Consider the following 14,567-nt stretch of genomic DNA (forward strand, 5'->3'; position numbering starts at 1 on the left):
GTACGAAGAAAAAGCAGAAGTCCAGCGTGGGTGATGTCCATAAAAAATACCTTTTATTCCATTTTTGTTAAAAGCACATAAATCCAGAGTCCATCTTCATATCCATAGACACAAAAACGGGTGATTCCTACCAGTGACAGTCACAGGCTTAAAGTGCATTAAAATCAAACGCGTTTCAACGGTCTTGCCGCCTTACTCATTGTGATAAAAATAAAATGAAAGAGGGCTGCCATATAGGACTAGGCCCATTAGGTTACACCCCCTGATCTTGCAGACAACAGAAACAGGGCAACACCTACAGGTAATTAGTGAGTTTAGCCTGAAATTTGCATGTACGAATACTATGGTTAGGGCAGGAGAAAGAAAAAAAAAACAACAACAAAAAAAAACAAAACACATATATGCAAGAATTATAACTTATCATTCATAATAATTCATAAGATCCTGCCGGATATTCATGCCTAGGGGGGCTCTGGACTTAAGTTGATACATCCACCATATCTCTCTGTTGGTTATTTTTCTTTTTATATCGCCCCCTCGAAATGGGGCTTTAACCCTTTCAATCCCGCGGACCTCCAATGAGCTGACGTCCCCATTGTGTTTATGGATGAAGTGTTTGGATGCAGCAGAGCTCTTATGGGTGATTTTATTCACTGCATCAGACAGGTGCCTCCGTATTCTCACCTTCAGGGGACCCCCTGTGCACCCCACATATTGCTGGTCACAGGTGGTGCAATTAATCAGATACACCACATTGGAGGTGTTGCAGTTAATGTAGTGGTGAATTTTGTAGGTCTTTTTAGTGACAGATGAGTGGAATTCCTTACTGGTCACCATATATTTACAGCAGGTGCAGATATTGTGCCCACACTTGTATGTGCCTTTAGTACTGAGCCAGTTTTCTTTCTCTTTTAACCGTTTGTCCTCACTAACAAAGAGGCTGGGGGATAAGATGTCGTTCAGACTAGGGGCTTTTTTAGCGATATAACGCACTGGTTTGGCCAGGATTTGGTTCAGCTTTTTATCCTGGCTCAGCATAGGGATTCTTTTTCTGATGATATCAGTAATCTCTTTGAACTGAGGGCTGTATGTAGTGGTGAAGGTAATGTGCTCCTCACTGGACACACGGGTATATAGTATCCCGATCTATATCCTCCACAATAGTCTCCAGCTGGGGTAACCCCTGTGAGCCAGCCTGGCCTTCACCTCCCTCTTACTCCGCTGTATGTAGTGGTGAAGGTGATGTGCTCCTCACTGGACACACGGTTATTACTAGCCTTATTCAGCATAGTATCCCGATCTATATCCTCCACAATGCTCTCAGCCCTCTGCAGCATCCAGCTGGGGTAACCCCTAGGAGCCAGCCTGGCCTTCACCTCCCTCTTACTCCCCTCATAGACTTCCTTGGTGGTACTGTTCCTCTTAAACCTGTAGAGTTCCCCCACAGGTATGTTTTTTATTACATGTCTCGGATGACATGATTTGGCGTGTAATATGGAATTAGTCGCGGTACGTTTCCTGAAAGGGGAGATTGTGATGATTGAATCTGAATTTAGATCTAAAGTGACATCTAAAAAATTAATGTTTCTACCACCAATTGTATAGGTGAATTTCAAATTCATTTCATTATCATTCATATATTTGATAAGTTCAGGTATCAAGTCCGCAGGTCCCTCCCATATGAGGAGCAGGTCGTCCAGATAGCGCCCCAGCCACCTAATATAGGGGGAGAAGGGGTTAACATGTGAAAACATGAACAAGCTCTCCCAGGCTGCCATATACAGGTTAGCGATAGATGGCGAGAACCCTGCGCCCATCGGGGCTCCGCAAACCTGCAAAAAAAACTCTTTGTTAAAGGAAAAAAAATTATGTTTGAGGAGAAAGTCCACAGAGGAAATCAAAAATTCCTGTATAGCCGGAGTGTAGTCGCTGTAGTCCTGGAGATGTCTCCTCAGGATGGAGATAGTCAGGTCATGCATCAGGGAGGGATACAAGGCCTCCACATCACAGGAGATGAAGATACAGTCTCCAGACCATGCAGTCTTATCCAGGGAGGAAATCAAATGCTTGGTATCTTTTATATAGCCTGGTAGTCTAGAAATCAGTGGTTGCAGATACATATCCACCCAGGCACTGAGGTTTTCACCCATGCTTCCAATCCCTGCTACTATGGGTCTGAATGTAGGAGGGAAGACCTCCTTGTGGATCTTAGGCAGGGAATGGAAGATGGGGATTATAGGGTGTTCCACAAATAAATCCTCAGACAGTTTTTTATCCAGTGCCCCTATAGCAAAACCCTCGGAAAGCAGGTGTTTTAGTTTTTTCTGGAACAGTTCAGTGGGATCATGCTGAAGTCTCCTATACGTGCTGCTGTTATTCAGCATCACCATGTTCTGCTGGACATATAGACCTGCATTCAGTAGGACCACAGCTCCTCCCTTGTCCGCTCTTCTGACCATGAGATCCTGGTTGCCTCTGATCTCCTCCAGAGAGCACATTACCTTCACCACTACATACAGCCCTCAGTTCAAAGAGATTACTGATATCATCAGAAAAAGAATCCCTATGCTGAGCCAGGATAAAAAGCTGAACCAAATCCTGGCCAAACCAGTGCGTTATATCGCTAAAAAAGCCCCTAGTCTGAACGACATCTTATCCCCCAGCCTCTTTGTTAGTGAGGACAAACGGTTAAAAGAGAAAGAAAACTGGCTCAGTACTAAAGGCACCTACAAGTGCGGGCACAATATCTGCACCTGCTGTAAATATATGGTGACCAGTAAGGAATTCCACTCATCTGTCACTAAAAAGACCTACAAAATTCACCACTACATTAACTGCAACACCTCCAATGTGGTGTATCTGATTAATTGCACCACCTGTGACCAGCAATATGTGGGGTGCACTGGGGGTCCCCTGAAGGTGAGAATACGGAGGCACCTGTCTGATGCAGTGAATAAAATCACCCATAAGAGCTCTGCTGCATCCAAACACTTCATCCATAAACACAATGGGGACGTCAGCTCATTGGAGGTCCGCGGGATTGAAAGGGTTAAAGCCCCATTTCGAGGGGGCGATATAAAAAGAAAAATAACCAACAGAGAGATATGGTGGATGTATCAACTTAAGTCCAGAGCCCCCCTAGGCATGAATATCCGGCAGGATCTTATGAATTATTATGAATGATAAGTTATAATTCTTGCATATATGTGTTTTTTTTTTTTTTTGTTGTTGTTTTTTTTTTTTTCCTTTCTCCTGCCCTAACCATAGTATTTGTACATGCAAATTTCAGGCTAAACTCACTAATTACCTGTAGGTGTTGCCCTGTTTCTGTTGTCTGCAAGATCAGGGGGTGTAACCTAATGGGCCTAGTCCTATATGGCAGCCCTCTTTCATTTTATTTTTATCACAATGAGTAAGGCGGCAAGACCGTTGAAACGCGTTTGATTTTAATGCACTTTAAGCCTGTGACTGTCACTGGTATGAATCACCCGTTTTTGTGTCTATGGATATGAAGATGGACTCTGGATTTATGTGCTTTTAACAAAAATGGAATTAAAAGTATTTTTTATGGACATCACCCACGCTGGACTTCTGCTTTTTCTACTATAATACTGCTCCTATGTACAAGAATATAACTACTATAATACTGCTCCTATGTACAAGAATATAACTACTATAATACTGCTCCTATGTACAAGAATATAACTACTATAATACTGCCCCTATGTACAAGAATATAACTACTATAATACTGCTCCTATGTACAAGAATATAACTACTATAATACTGCCCCTATGTACAAGAATATAACTACTGTAATACTGCTCCTATGTACAAGAATATAACTACTGTAATACTGCTCCTACGTACAAGAATATAACTACTATAATACTGCTCCTACGTACAAGAATATAACTACTGTAATAATGCTCCTACGTAGAAGAATATAACTACTATAATACTGCCCCTACGTACAAGAGTATAATTACTATAATACTGCTCCTATGTACAAGAATATAACTACTATAATACTGACCTATATACAAGAATATAACTACTATAATACTGCCTCCTATGTACAAGAATATAACTACTGTAATACTGCCCCCTATGTACAAGAATATAACTACTATAATACTGCCCCTATGTACAAGAACATAACTACTATAATACTGCCTCCTATGTACAAGAATATAACTACTATAATACTGACCTATATACAAGAATATAACTACTATAATACTGCCTCCTATGTATAAGAATATAACTACTATAATACTGCCCCTATGTACAAGAATATAACTACTATAATACTGCCTCCTATGTATAAGAATATAACTACTATAATACTGCCTCTATGTACAAGAATATAACTTTTATAATACTGCTCCTATGTACAAGAATATAACTACTATAATACTGCCCTCTATGTACAATGTTCTATTTTTGAAACTTACCAGTAGCTGCTGCATTTTCCACCCTAGGCTTATATTCGAGTCATTAAGTTTTCCCAGTTTTTTGTGGCAAAATTAGGGGGGGGGGCTCGGCTTATACTCAAGTATATACGGTACTTTATACAGTGCCGACATTGGAGGTTTTTTTACAATTAAGTGGGGACGCATACTTCTACCTCTTTCTGATGACCAATCATAAGCAAGCTGACACATACTGGGGAAAGAAGACCACACCCACAACAGCCTATAGCGGGTGGAGTGTGAGCCATAATGGCGGTCTATAGTAGGAGAAGGATCACAATGGAGGAGCTGCGGCACAGAAGAAGCCTTGTGTCCCAACGCATTTCATCACCAGCGTCTTTCTCAAGGTAAAAAGGCAAATATAGTAACAGTCTCCGGACTGCAGAACGGTGAGATGTGCAGGAGAACAGCAGAGCCGAGTGACTACCTGACAGCCCATAGTCCTCCATATAGTGATCACTCTCCTCAGCGTCTAGAACCTGTGCGGCCATAGTGTTACTTACAATGGTCACATGTGGGGACAAAATATTTTTAATCCTGGGCAACCACCGGCCCCCTCCTGGGCCACCACCGGCCCCACCATACACAGACTCCCCATGACTGCGCTCCTTGCCCTATGATACCCAGCAACTACATTGGGAATGTGACAGATCAGCCGACTCCGGCCCCAGAGATTTCACTTCTGGTGAACTCAGCCCCAAATAAAGCGCCTCCGAGGAGCAGAGCAGCAGGTTGTGAGCACCACAGCGGTGATTAGCAGCTGCAGGAGGGAAACCACCATCATCTCGTTACAGTCTCGTCATCCGCATCTTTCAGGTTCTCCACCCAAGTCCTGGAACCTGCTGGGATATTCTGTAGGAATCGCCAAGTCCCACTGGTAATCGAATTTCCATATCGGGGCATTAACTAAAGTTCAGGGGTCTCACCTAGTGGGTCCCCATGATCTGTAGCCTCAGAGGAGTGGAACCCTACGGCGGCATTCACACCTCGTGGACGGAAGTTCTCAGAGACGAACGGTTTCTACTCAGATTTTGAAAAGTAAGATCTGAGCTTGTTACAATCTTGAGGGGGAAAACCTATAAATGTGTGAATGCAGCCATACAGGGAGAACAAAATTCCTGAAAAGGGGTCACCCAACTCAAGGCAGAGCGTGCGATCAACAATACACTGTGTGCAGAATTATTCGGCAAGTTGTATTGTGATCACATGATCCTTTTTATACATGTTGTCCTACTCCAAGCTGTTCAGGCCTGAGAGCCAACTACCAACTAAGTAAATCAGGTGATGTGCATCTCTGTAATGAGGAGGGGTGTTGTCTAATGACATCAGAACCCTATATAAGGTGTGCTTAATTATTAGGCAACTTCCTTTCCTTTGGCAAATGCGTTTTGTAATGCACAGTGGAGACGGGATTTCATTAAATCCCCTCCACTATGCTGTAACATCTGGGCGCTGCGTTTTTGACGCTGCGGCTCAGCGCTGCGTCAAAAACGCAGCGTTTCCTGAACGTGGACACGGCAGAAGCCCACGGCGGCGAGCGTCAACCCGGCAGAAGCCCACGGCGGCGAGCGTCAACCCGGCAGAAGCCCACGGCGGCGAGCGTCAACCCGGCAGAAGCCCACGGCGGCGAGCGTCAACCCGGCAGAAGCCCACGGCGGCGAGCGTCAACCCGGCAGAAGCCCACGGCGGCGAGCGTCAACCCGGCAGAAGCCCACGGCGGCGAGCGTCAACCCGGCAGAAGCCAGCTCTGCACCACAGCGGCGGCTGAGCCGGTGACACCGAGGCTACAGATAGGCTGCCATAGTCAGTAGCACAGGACATGGGCCCAGGAGCAAGCAGACCTCCGAACGTCGTGTTATCAGCCCTGCTCACCTTCCCGGGTGGAAATCAGTGCAGCCGGATTACAGATAATCCTAGAAATCCAGTTATCACACAAGTTACAGATGGAAGCAAAGATCTCATGTCCATACAGGTACCAACACCAAGGCAGGAGGCGCAGGAGCCGCAGAGAACGCAACCGGAGCAGTATGTCTGTACAAAGCTACTGCACCAGCAGAATAGTGAATGCAGCTCTGGGGTATAATACAGGATGTAACTCAGGATCAGTAATGTAATGTATGTACACAGTGACTGCACCAGCAGAATAGTGAGTGCAGCTCTGGGGTATAATACAGGATGTAACTCAGGATCTGTAATGTAATGTATGCACACAGTGACTGCACCAGCAGAATAGTGAGTGCAGCTCCGGGGTATAATACAGGATGTAACTCAGGATCAGTAATGTAATGTATGTACACTGACTGCACCAGTAGAATAGTGACTGCAGCTCTGGGGTATAATACAGGATGTAACTCAGGATCAGTAATGTAATGTATGTACACAGTGACTGCACCAGCAGAATAGTGAGTGCAGCTCTGGGGTATAATACAGGATGTAACTCAGGATCTGTAATGTAATGTATGCACACAGTGACTGCACCAGCAGAATAGTGAGTGCAGCTCTGGAGTATAATACAGGATGTAACTCAGGATCAATAATGTATGTATGTACACAGTGACTGCACCAGCAGAATAGTGAGTGCAGCTCCGGGGTATAATACAGGATGTAACTCAGGATCAGTAATGTAATGTATGTACACTGACTGCACCAGCAGAATAGTGAGTGCAGCTCTGGGGTATAATACAGGATGTAACTCAGGATCAGTAATGTAATGTATGTACACAGTGACTGCACCAGCAGAATAGTGACTGCAGCTCTGGAGTATAATACAGGATGTAACTCAGGATCAATAATGTAATGTATATACACAGTGACTGTACCAGAAGAATAGTGAGTGCAGCTCTGGAGTATAATGCAGGATGTAACTCAGGATCAGTAATGTAATGTATGTACACTGACTGCACCAGCAGAATAGTGAGTGCAGCTCTGGGGTATAATACAGGATGTAACTCAGGATCAATAATGTAATGTATATACACAGTGACTGTACCAGAAGAATAGTGAGTGCAGCTCTGGAGTATAATACAGGAGGTAACACAGGATCAGTGATATAATGTACAGTATGTACAGTGACTGCACCAGCAGAATAGTGAGTGCAGCTCTGGGGTATAATACAGGATGTAACTCAGGATCAGTGATATAATGTATGTACACAGTGACTGCACCAGCAGAATAGTGAGTGCAGCACTGGAGTATAATACAGGATGTAACTCAGGATCAGTAATGTAATTAGACTATTTTCAAGGTGACTTTTTAAAACATTTGTACAATGACTAATTTAGATGAAACTTATTACGTGTAAGGAAGTTTTCACTTTAAAGAACACTTTTTCCATTCAAATATTTCAGTAACCATATAATACTGCATTGTGTTCTTACAATTGCTGATTTTCTCTTTCTACCCAGACAGTTCTTCGCTTTTCCATTAAGTCTATGACATCACGTGACGTAAAAACTGACGATCTGAATTCTTCTGAGCTCTATGTAGAAGCAGTAAGTCTCTTTTCCCAGCATGAGTCATCATTAGAACTACAATCCTACATGTCTGGAAAGTCCCTGCAGCCAAGCTCCACATCCTCTTCCACTCCTGACCCAGTTCTTCCCTCTTAGTTTTATCTCTCTTCCTTTGGTCAGTGATAAAGGATTGTAGTTCCAATGATGACTCAGGCAGAGAAAGAGACCTCCTGTTTTATATAGAGTTTAGAAGTTTTTAATTACGTGATTCCAGAGACCTAATGGAAAAGAGAAGAATTAGATGTGAAGAAAGTAAAAATGAGCAGTTGCTGTATGAGGAATGCAGTCTAGTAAGATGATAAACACTGAGGAGGTGGTCGAGGATGAGGTCGAGGACTTCTGTAAGTTCACAAGTTTCAGCAATGTGCGGTCATGTGATGAGCGTTCGAGACAATAAATTACTTTGTTTCATCTTCATATTCAATAAGAAAATAAAAACATTGCAGCGACTTGTATCAGCGTCGGGGGTTCAGGGGCTCTGGAGCCCATCACAGCCCTGCAGCTGGGACCCTCAACCTCCTCCCCTGACATCACAGGCTCAGATCTGGAGGTCTCACAATGTGACAGCCTGAGCCTGAGCCATGCAGAGTCCTCCCCTCCTTTCTATGGCTGGGCAGACCTCTCCTCCCTCTCCCAGCATCACCTAGGAAGAGGGGGCACAGAGACATAGACAGACCCTGAGGTGGGCACAGAAGGCACAGGAGCCACAGCCAGCAGGCACAGGAGCCACAGCCAGCAGGCACAGGAGCCACAGCCAGGAGGCACAGCACAGGCACAGGAGCCACAGCCAGGAGGCACAGCACAGGCACAGGAGCCACAGCACAGGCTCCACTCACCAGCTTGGGTTTGTTCTTGTCCTCTTGATCATTAGATTTTCTTTTTGGATTTCTGCCGCCCAGCAGCTCAGGGTTCTTCCCCGGGGAGTCCTCTCCTCCGCCAGCTGCCTGCTGGTTCTCCATTTTTTGCTTTTAGAAAATCCCCCCAACAATCCACTTGTCAAATCCGTGTCACCCAGTGGCGGGCGGGGAAGGAGGGCGCAGGGTGAGGAGACACCGCCTCCTGGCAGCTCCTAGTACTGGCTCTGCCCTCACTACTCGTAGCAGGCGGCTGCTCCACAGCGTCCCAGAGCAGATGTGACCCCTGCTGAGCCTGGACCCACTCCTCCAGAGGACCCTACAGCCTTCACCTGCCCTGGACCCACTCCTCCAGAGGACCCCTACAGCCTTCACCTGCCCTGGACCCACTCCTCCAGAGGACCCCTACAGCCTTCACCTGCCCTGGACCCACTCCTCCAGAGGACCCCTACAGCCTTCACCTGCCCTGGACCCACTCCTCCAGAGGACCCCTACAGCCTTCACCTGCCCTGGACCCACTCCTCCAGAGGACCCCTACAGCCTTCACCTGCCCTGGACCCACTCCTCCAGAGGACCCCTACAGCCTTCACCTGCCCTGGACCCACTCCTCCAGAGGACCCCTACAGCCTTCACCTGCCCTGGACCCACTCCTCCAGAGGACCCCTACAGCCTTCACCTGCCCTGGACCCACTCCTCCAGAGGACCCCTACAGCCTTCACCTGCCCTGGACCCACTCCTCCAGAGGACCCCTACAGCCTTCACCTGCCCTGGACCTACTCCTCCAGAGGACCCCTACAGCCTTCACCTGCCCTGGACCCACTCCTCCAGAGGACCCCTACAGCCCCCTGCAGCTCTGGCACCCACTCCTCCAGAGGACCCTCAGCCCCCTGCAGCTCTGGCACCCACTCCTCCAGAGGACCCCCTGCAGCCCTGGCACCCACTTCTCCAGAGAACCCCTGCAGCCCTGGCACCCACTCCTCCAGATGACCCCCTGCAGCCCTGCACCCACTCCTCCAGAGGACACCCACCCCCTCAGTCTCCTCCAGTCCTGGTTGTTTCCATGCCTGAATCCTTTTTCTCTGTTTTCCTCCTCTCTATAAGCTAGTGTCCCTTTAAGGCAGCAGAGGAAGCAGATGTCAGCTGAGCCCACTCCTCCCTTCCAGGATGTGAGTCTCCAGGCTGCACAATCAAGGGCCTATCTGTATGTGAGCCCTGGTGCAGCTCATCCTGTGCCCCAATCTGCAGCCCAGAGTTAGGAAATCCCAGCAATGATGTCACCTCTGGTGTTTATTGTTTACGTCTGATACATTGTATCCAGGGAGGCTTCACATATGGGCAGCTGATGATTAACCCTCTCCTGCTTTGTTTTTACCTGAGAATTGACTATAAAAATGCGCATACAACATCAGCATTTGATAAATGTCAGTCACAGTTTGTTTCATATTATTTTGTATATTTTTTTTAATCATAAAGAGAAGCTTGAGAGAACAGAACCTGAAAACTCGCTGTGCGGAACAAAATGCCGGAGACCCCAGTGCTCAGAGAGTGTGGACTGCAGTGCACAAACCAGCCGCGGATCTGACCCAAACAACAGACGCATAGACGAGCCACGGTTCTGACCCAGACAACAGCCTCATAGACCAGCCACGGTTCTGACCCAGACAGCCTTATAGACGAGCCACGGATCTGACCCAGACAACAGCCTCATAGACGAGCCACGGATCTGACCCAGACAACAGCCTCATAGACGAGCCACAGATCTGACCCAGACAACAGCCTCATAGACCAGCCACGATTCTGACCCAGACAACAGCCTCATAGACGAGCCACAGATCTGACCCAGACAACAGCCTCATAGACCGGCCACGGTTCTGACCCAGACAACAGCCTCATAGACTGGCCGTGGTTCTGACCAGGACAACAGCCTCATAGACGAGCTGCGGATCTGACCCAGACAACAGCCTCATAGACGAGCCACGGATCTGACCCAGACAACAGCCTCATAGACCAGCCACGGATCTGACCCAGACAACAGCCTCATAGACGAGCCACGGATTTGACCCAGACAACAGCCTCATAGACCAGCCATGGTTCTGACCCAGACAACAGCCTCATAGACGAGCCACGGATCTGACCCAGACAACAGCCTCATAGACCGGCCGCGGTTCTGACCTAGACAACAGCCTCATAGATGAGCTGTGGATCTGACCCAGACCACAGCCTCATAGACGAGCCACGGATCTGACCCAGACAACAGCCTCATAGACGAGCCACGGATCTGACCCAGACAACAGCCTCATAGACCAGCCACGATTCTGACCCAGACAACTGCCTCATAGAAGAGCCACGGATCTGACCCAGACAACAGCCTCATAGACCAGCCACGATTCTGACCCAGACAACAGCCTCATAGACCAGCCACGGTTCTGACCCAGACAACAGCCTCATAGATGAGCCACGGATCTGACCCAGACAACAGCCTCATAGACCAGCCACGGTTCTGACCCAGACAACAGCCTCATAGACCAGCCACGGATCTGACCCAGACAACAGCCTCATAGACGAGCCACGGATCTGACCCAGACAACAGCCTCATAGACCAGCCACGATTCTGACCCAGACAACAGCCTCATAGACGAGCCACGGATCTGACCCAGACAACAGCCTCATAGACCAGCCACGGATCTGACCCAGACAACAGCCTCATAGACGAGCCACGGATCTGACCCAGACAACAGCCTCATAGACGAGCCACGGATCTGACCCAGACAACAGCCTCATAGACGAGCCACGGATTTGACCCAGACAACAGCCTCATAGACCAGCCATGGTTCTGACCCAGACAACAGCCTCATAGACGAGCCACGGATCTGACCCAGACAACAGCCTCATAGACCGGCCGTGGTTCTGACCAGGACAACAGCCTCATAGACGAGCTGCGGATCTGACCCAGACAACAGCCTCATAGACGAGCCATGGATCTGACCCAGACAACAGCCTCATAGACCAGCCATGGATCTGACCCAGACAACAGCCTCATAGACGAGCCACGGATTTGACCCAGACAACAGCCTCATAGACCAGCCACGATTCTGACCCAGACAACAGCCTCATAGACGAGCCACGGATCTGACCCAGACAACAGCCTCAAAGACCAGCCAGGGTTCTGACCCAGACAACAGCCTCATAGACGAGCCACGGATCTGACCCAGACAACAGCCTCATAGACGAGCCACGGATCTGACCCAGACAACAGCTTCATAAACGAGCCACGGATTTCACCCAAACAGCCTCATAGACCAGCCATGGTTCTGACCCAGACAACAGCCTTCTAGACGAGCCACGGATCTGACCCAGACAACAGCCTCATAGACCGGCCGTGGTTCTGACCAGGACAACAGCCTCATAGACGAGCTGCGGATCTGACCCAGACAACAGCCTCATAGATGAGCCACGGATCTGACCCAGACAACAGCCTCATAGACCAGCCGCGGATCTGACCCAGACAACAGCCTCATAGACGAGCCACGGATTTGACCCAGACAACAGCCTCATAGACCAGCCATGTTTCTGACCCAGACAACAGCCTCATAGACGAGCCACGGATCTGACCCAGACAACAGCCTCATAGACCGGCCGCGGTTCTGACCTAGACAACAGCCTCATAGACGAGCTGCGGATCTGACCCAGACAACAGCCTCATAGACGAGCCACGGATCTGACCCAGACAACAGCCTCATAGACCAGCCACGGTTCTGACCCAGACAACAGCCTCATAGACGAGCCACGGATCTGACCCAGACAACAGCCTCATAGACCAGCCACGGTTCTGACCCAGACAACAGCCTCATAGACGAGCCACGGATCTGACCCAGACAACAGCCTCATAGACCAGCCACGGTTCTGACCCAGACAACAGCCTCATAGACGAGCCACGGATCTGACCCAGACAACAGCCTCATAGACCGGCCGCGGTTCTGACCTAGAAAACAGCCTCATAGACGAGCTGCGAATCTGACCCAGACAACAGCCTCATAGATGAGCCGCGGATCTGACCCAAACAACAGCCGCATAGATGAGCTGCGGTTCTGACCCAAACAACAGCCGCATAGACCAGCCGCGGTTATTATTAATATTTATTATTATAGCGCCATTTATTCCATGGTGCTTTACATGTGAGGAGGGGTATACATAATAAAAACAAGTACAATAATCTTGAACAGTACAAGTCACAACTGGTACAGGAGGAGGGAGGACCCTGCCCGCGAAGGCTCACAATCTACAATGGACGGCTGTGGATGCAGTAGGTGAGGGTGAAGCTGGTCGAGGCCACAGAGCAGGAGGTTGCAGTAGTCAAGGCGAGAGATGATGAGGGCATGGACTAGGGGTTTTTGCAGATTCTTGGTTTAGGAATGTACGGATCCGTGAGATATTTTTGAGTTGAAGGCGGCAGGAAGTGGAAAGGGCTTGGATATGTGGTTTGAAGGAGAGATCAGTGTCAAGGATTACCCCGAGGCAGCGAGCTTGTGGGACTGGGGAGAGTGGGCAGCCATGTACTGTAATGGATAGGTTCGCGTTTAATGGATAGGTTCGTTTGGGGGGGTCGCGTGAGATGGGGGAATGATGATGAATTCTGTTTTGTCCATGTTAAGTTTTAGAAATCTAGCAGACAAGAAGGATGAAATAGCGGATAGACATTGAGGGATTCTGGTTAGTAGGGTGGTGATATCTGGTCCAGAGATGTAGATCTGTGTGTCGTCAGCATTGAGATGATACTGAAAACCGTGAGATTCTATGACCTGTCCCAGGCCGAAGGTGTAAATGGAGAAGAGCAGGGGCCCAAGGACTGAACCTTGTGGGACTCCGACAGATAGGGGGCGAGGTGAGGAGGTGGTGTGTGAGTGGGAGACGCTGAAGGACCGGTCTGTTAGGTATGATGCGATCCAGGATAGGGCCAAGTCCGTGATGCCAAGGGATGAGAGGGTCCGCAGCAACAGGGAATAGTCCAGTGTGTCAAAGGTTCTGACCAAAACAACAGCCGCATAGACGAGCCCCGTTTCTGACCCAGACAACAGCCTGATAGACGAGATGCGGTTCTGACCAAAACAACAGCCGCATAGACCGGCCGCGGTTCTGACCCAGACAATAGCCGCATAGACGAGCTGCAGTTCTGACCCACACAACAGCCTCATAGATGCGCCTCGGTTCTGACCCAGACAACAGCCTCATAGACGAGCCGCGGTTCTGACCAAAACAACAGACAAAGACGAGCTGCGGTTCTGACCCAGACAACAGCCGCATAGACCGGCCGCGGTTCTGACCCACACAACAGCCACATAGACGAGCCGCGTTTCTGACCCAGGCAACAGATGCATAGACCAGCCACGGATCTGACCCAAACAACAGACGCATAGACGAGCTGCGGTTCTGACCCAGACAACAGGCGCATAGACAAGCCACGGTTCTGATCCAAACAACAGATGTAAAGACCATCCACGGTTCAGACCCAAGCAACAGACGCATAGACCAGCCGCGGTTCTGACCCAGACAACAGCCGCATAGACGAGCCGCGGTTCTGACCCAGACAACAGAGGCATAGAAGAGCCGCTATTATGACCCAGACAAGAGCCGCATAGACGAGCCCCGGTTCTGACCCAAACAACAGCCTCATAGACCGGTCGCGGTTCTGACCCAAACAACATACGCACAAACCAGCCGTGGTTCTG

At 48.7% G+C, this 14,567-nt stretch overlaps 1 protein-coding gene across 3 annotated transcripts in view; it reads right to left on the reverse strand.

Moving 5' to 3' along the window:
* The window catches only part of DIAPH2 (diaphanous related formin 2), a 1,729,654-nt gene extending 1,719,410 nt beyond the window's left edge, over positions 1-10,244 (reverse strand). For all 3 annotated transcript variants that reach the window (XM_077286525.1, XM_077286526.1, XM_077286527.1), the window contains exon 1: positions 8,824-10,244. In XM_077286525.1, the coding sequence (XP_077142640.1) occupies positions 8,824-8,946 (123 nt within the window). In that variant the 5' untranslated portion in view covers positions 8,947-10,244. The remainder of the gene's footprint in view (positions 1-8,823) is intronic.
* Between the last annotated feature and the right edge of the window lie 4,323 nt (positions 10,245-14,567).

Source organism: Ranitomeya variabilis, chromosome 2 (genome assembly GCF_051348905.1).
Source record: "Ranitomeya variabilis isolate aRanVar5 chromosome 2, aRanVar5.hap1, whole genome shotgun sequence".
Taxonomy (NCBI): domain Eukaryota; kingdom Metazoa; phylum Chordata; class Amphibia; order Anura; family Dendrobatidae; genus Ranitomeya; species Ranitomeya variabilis.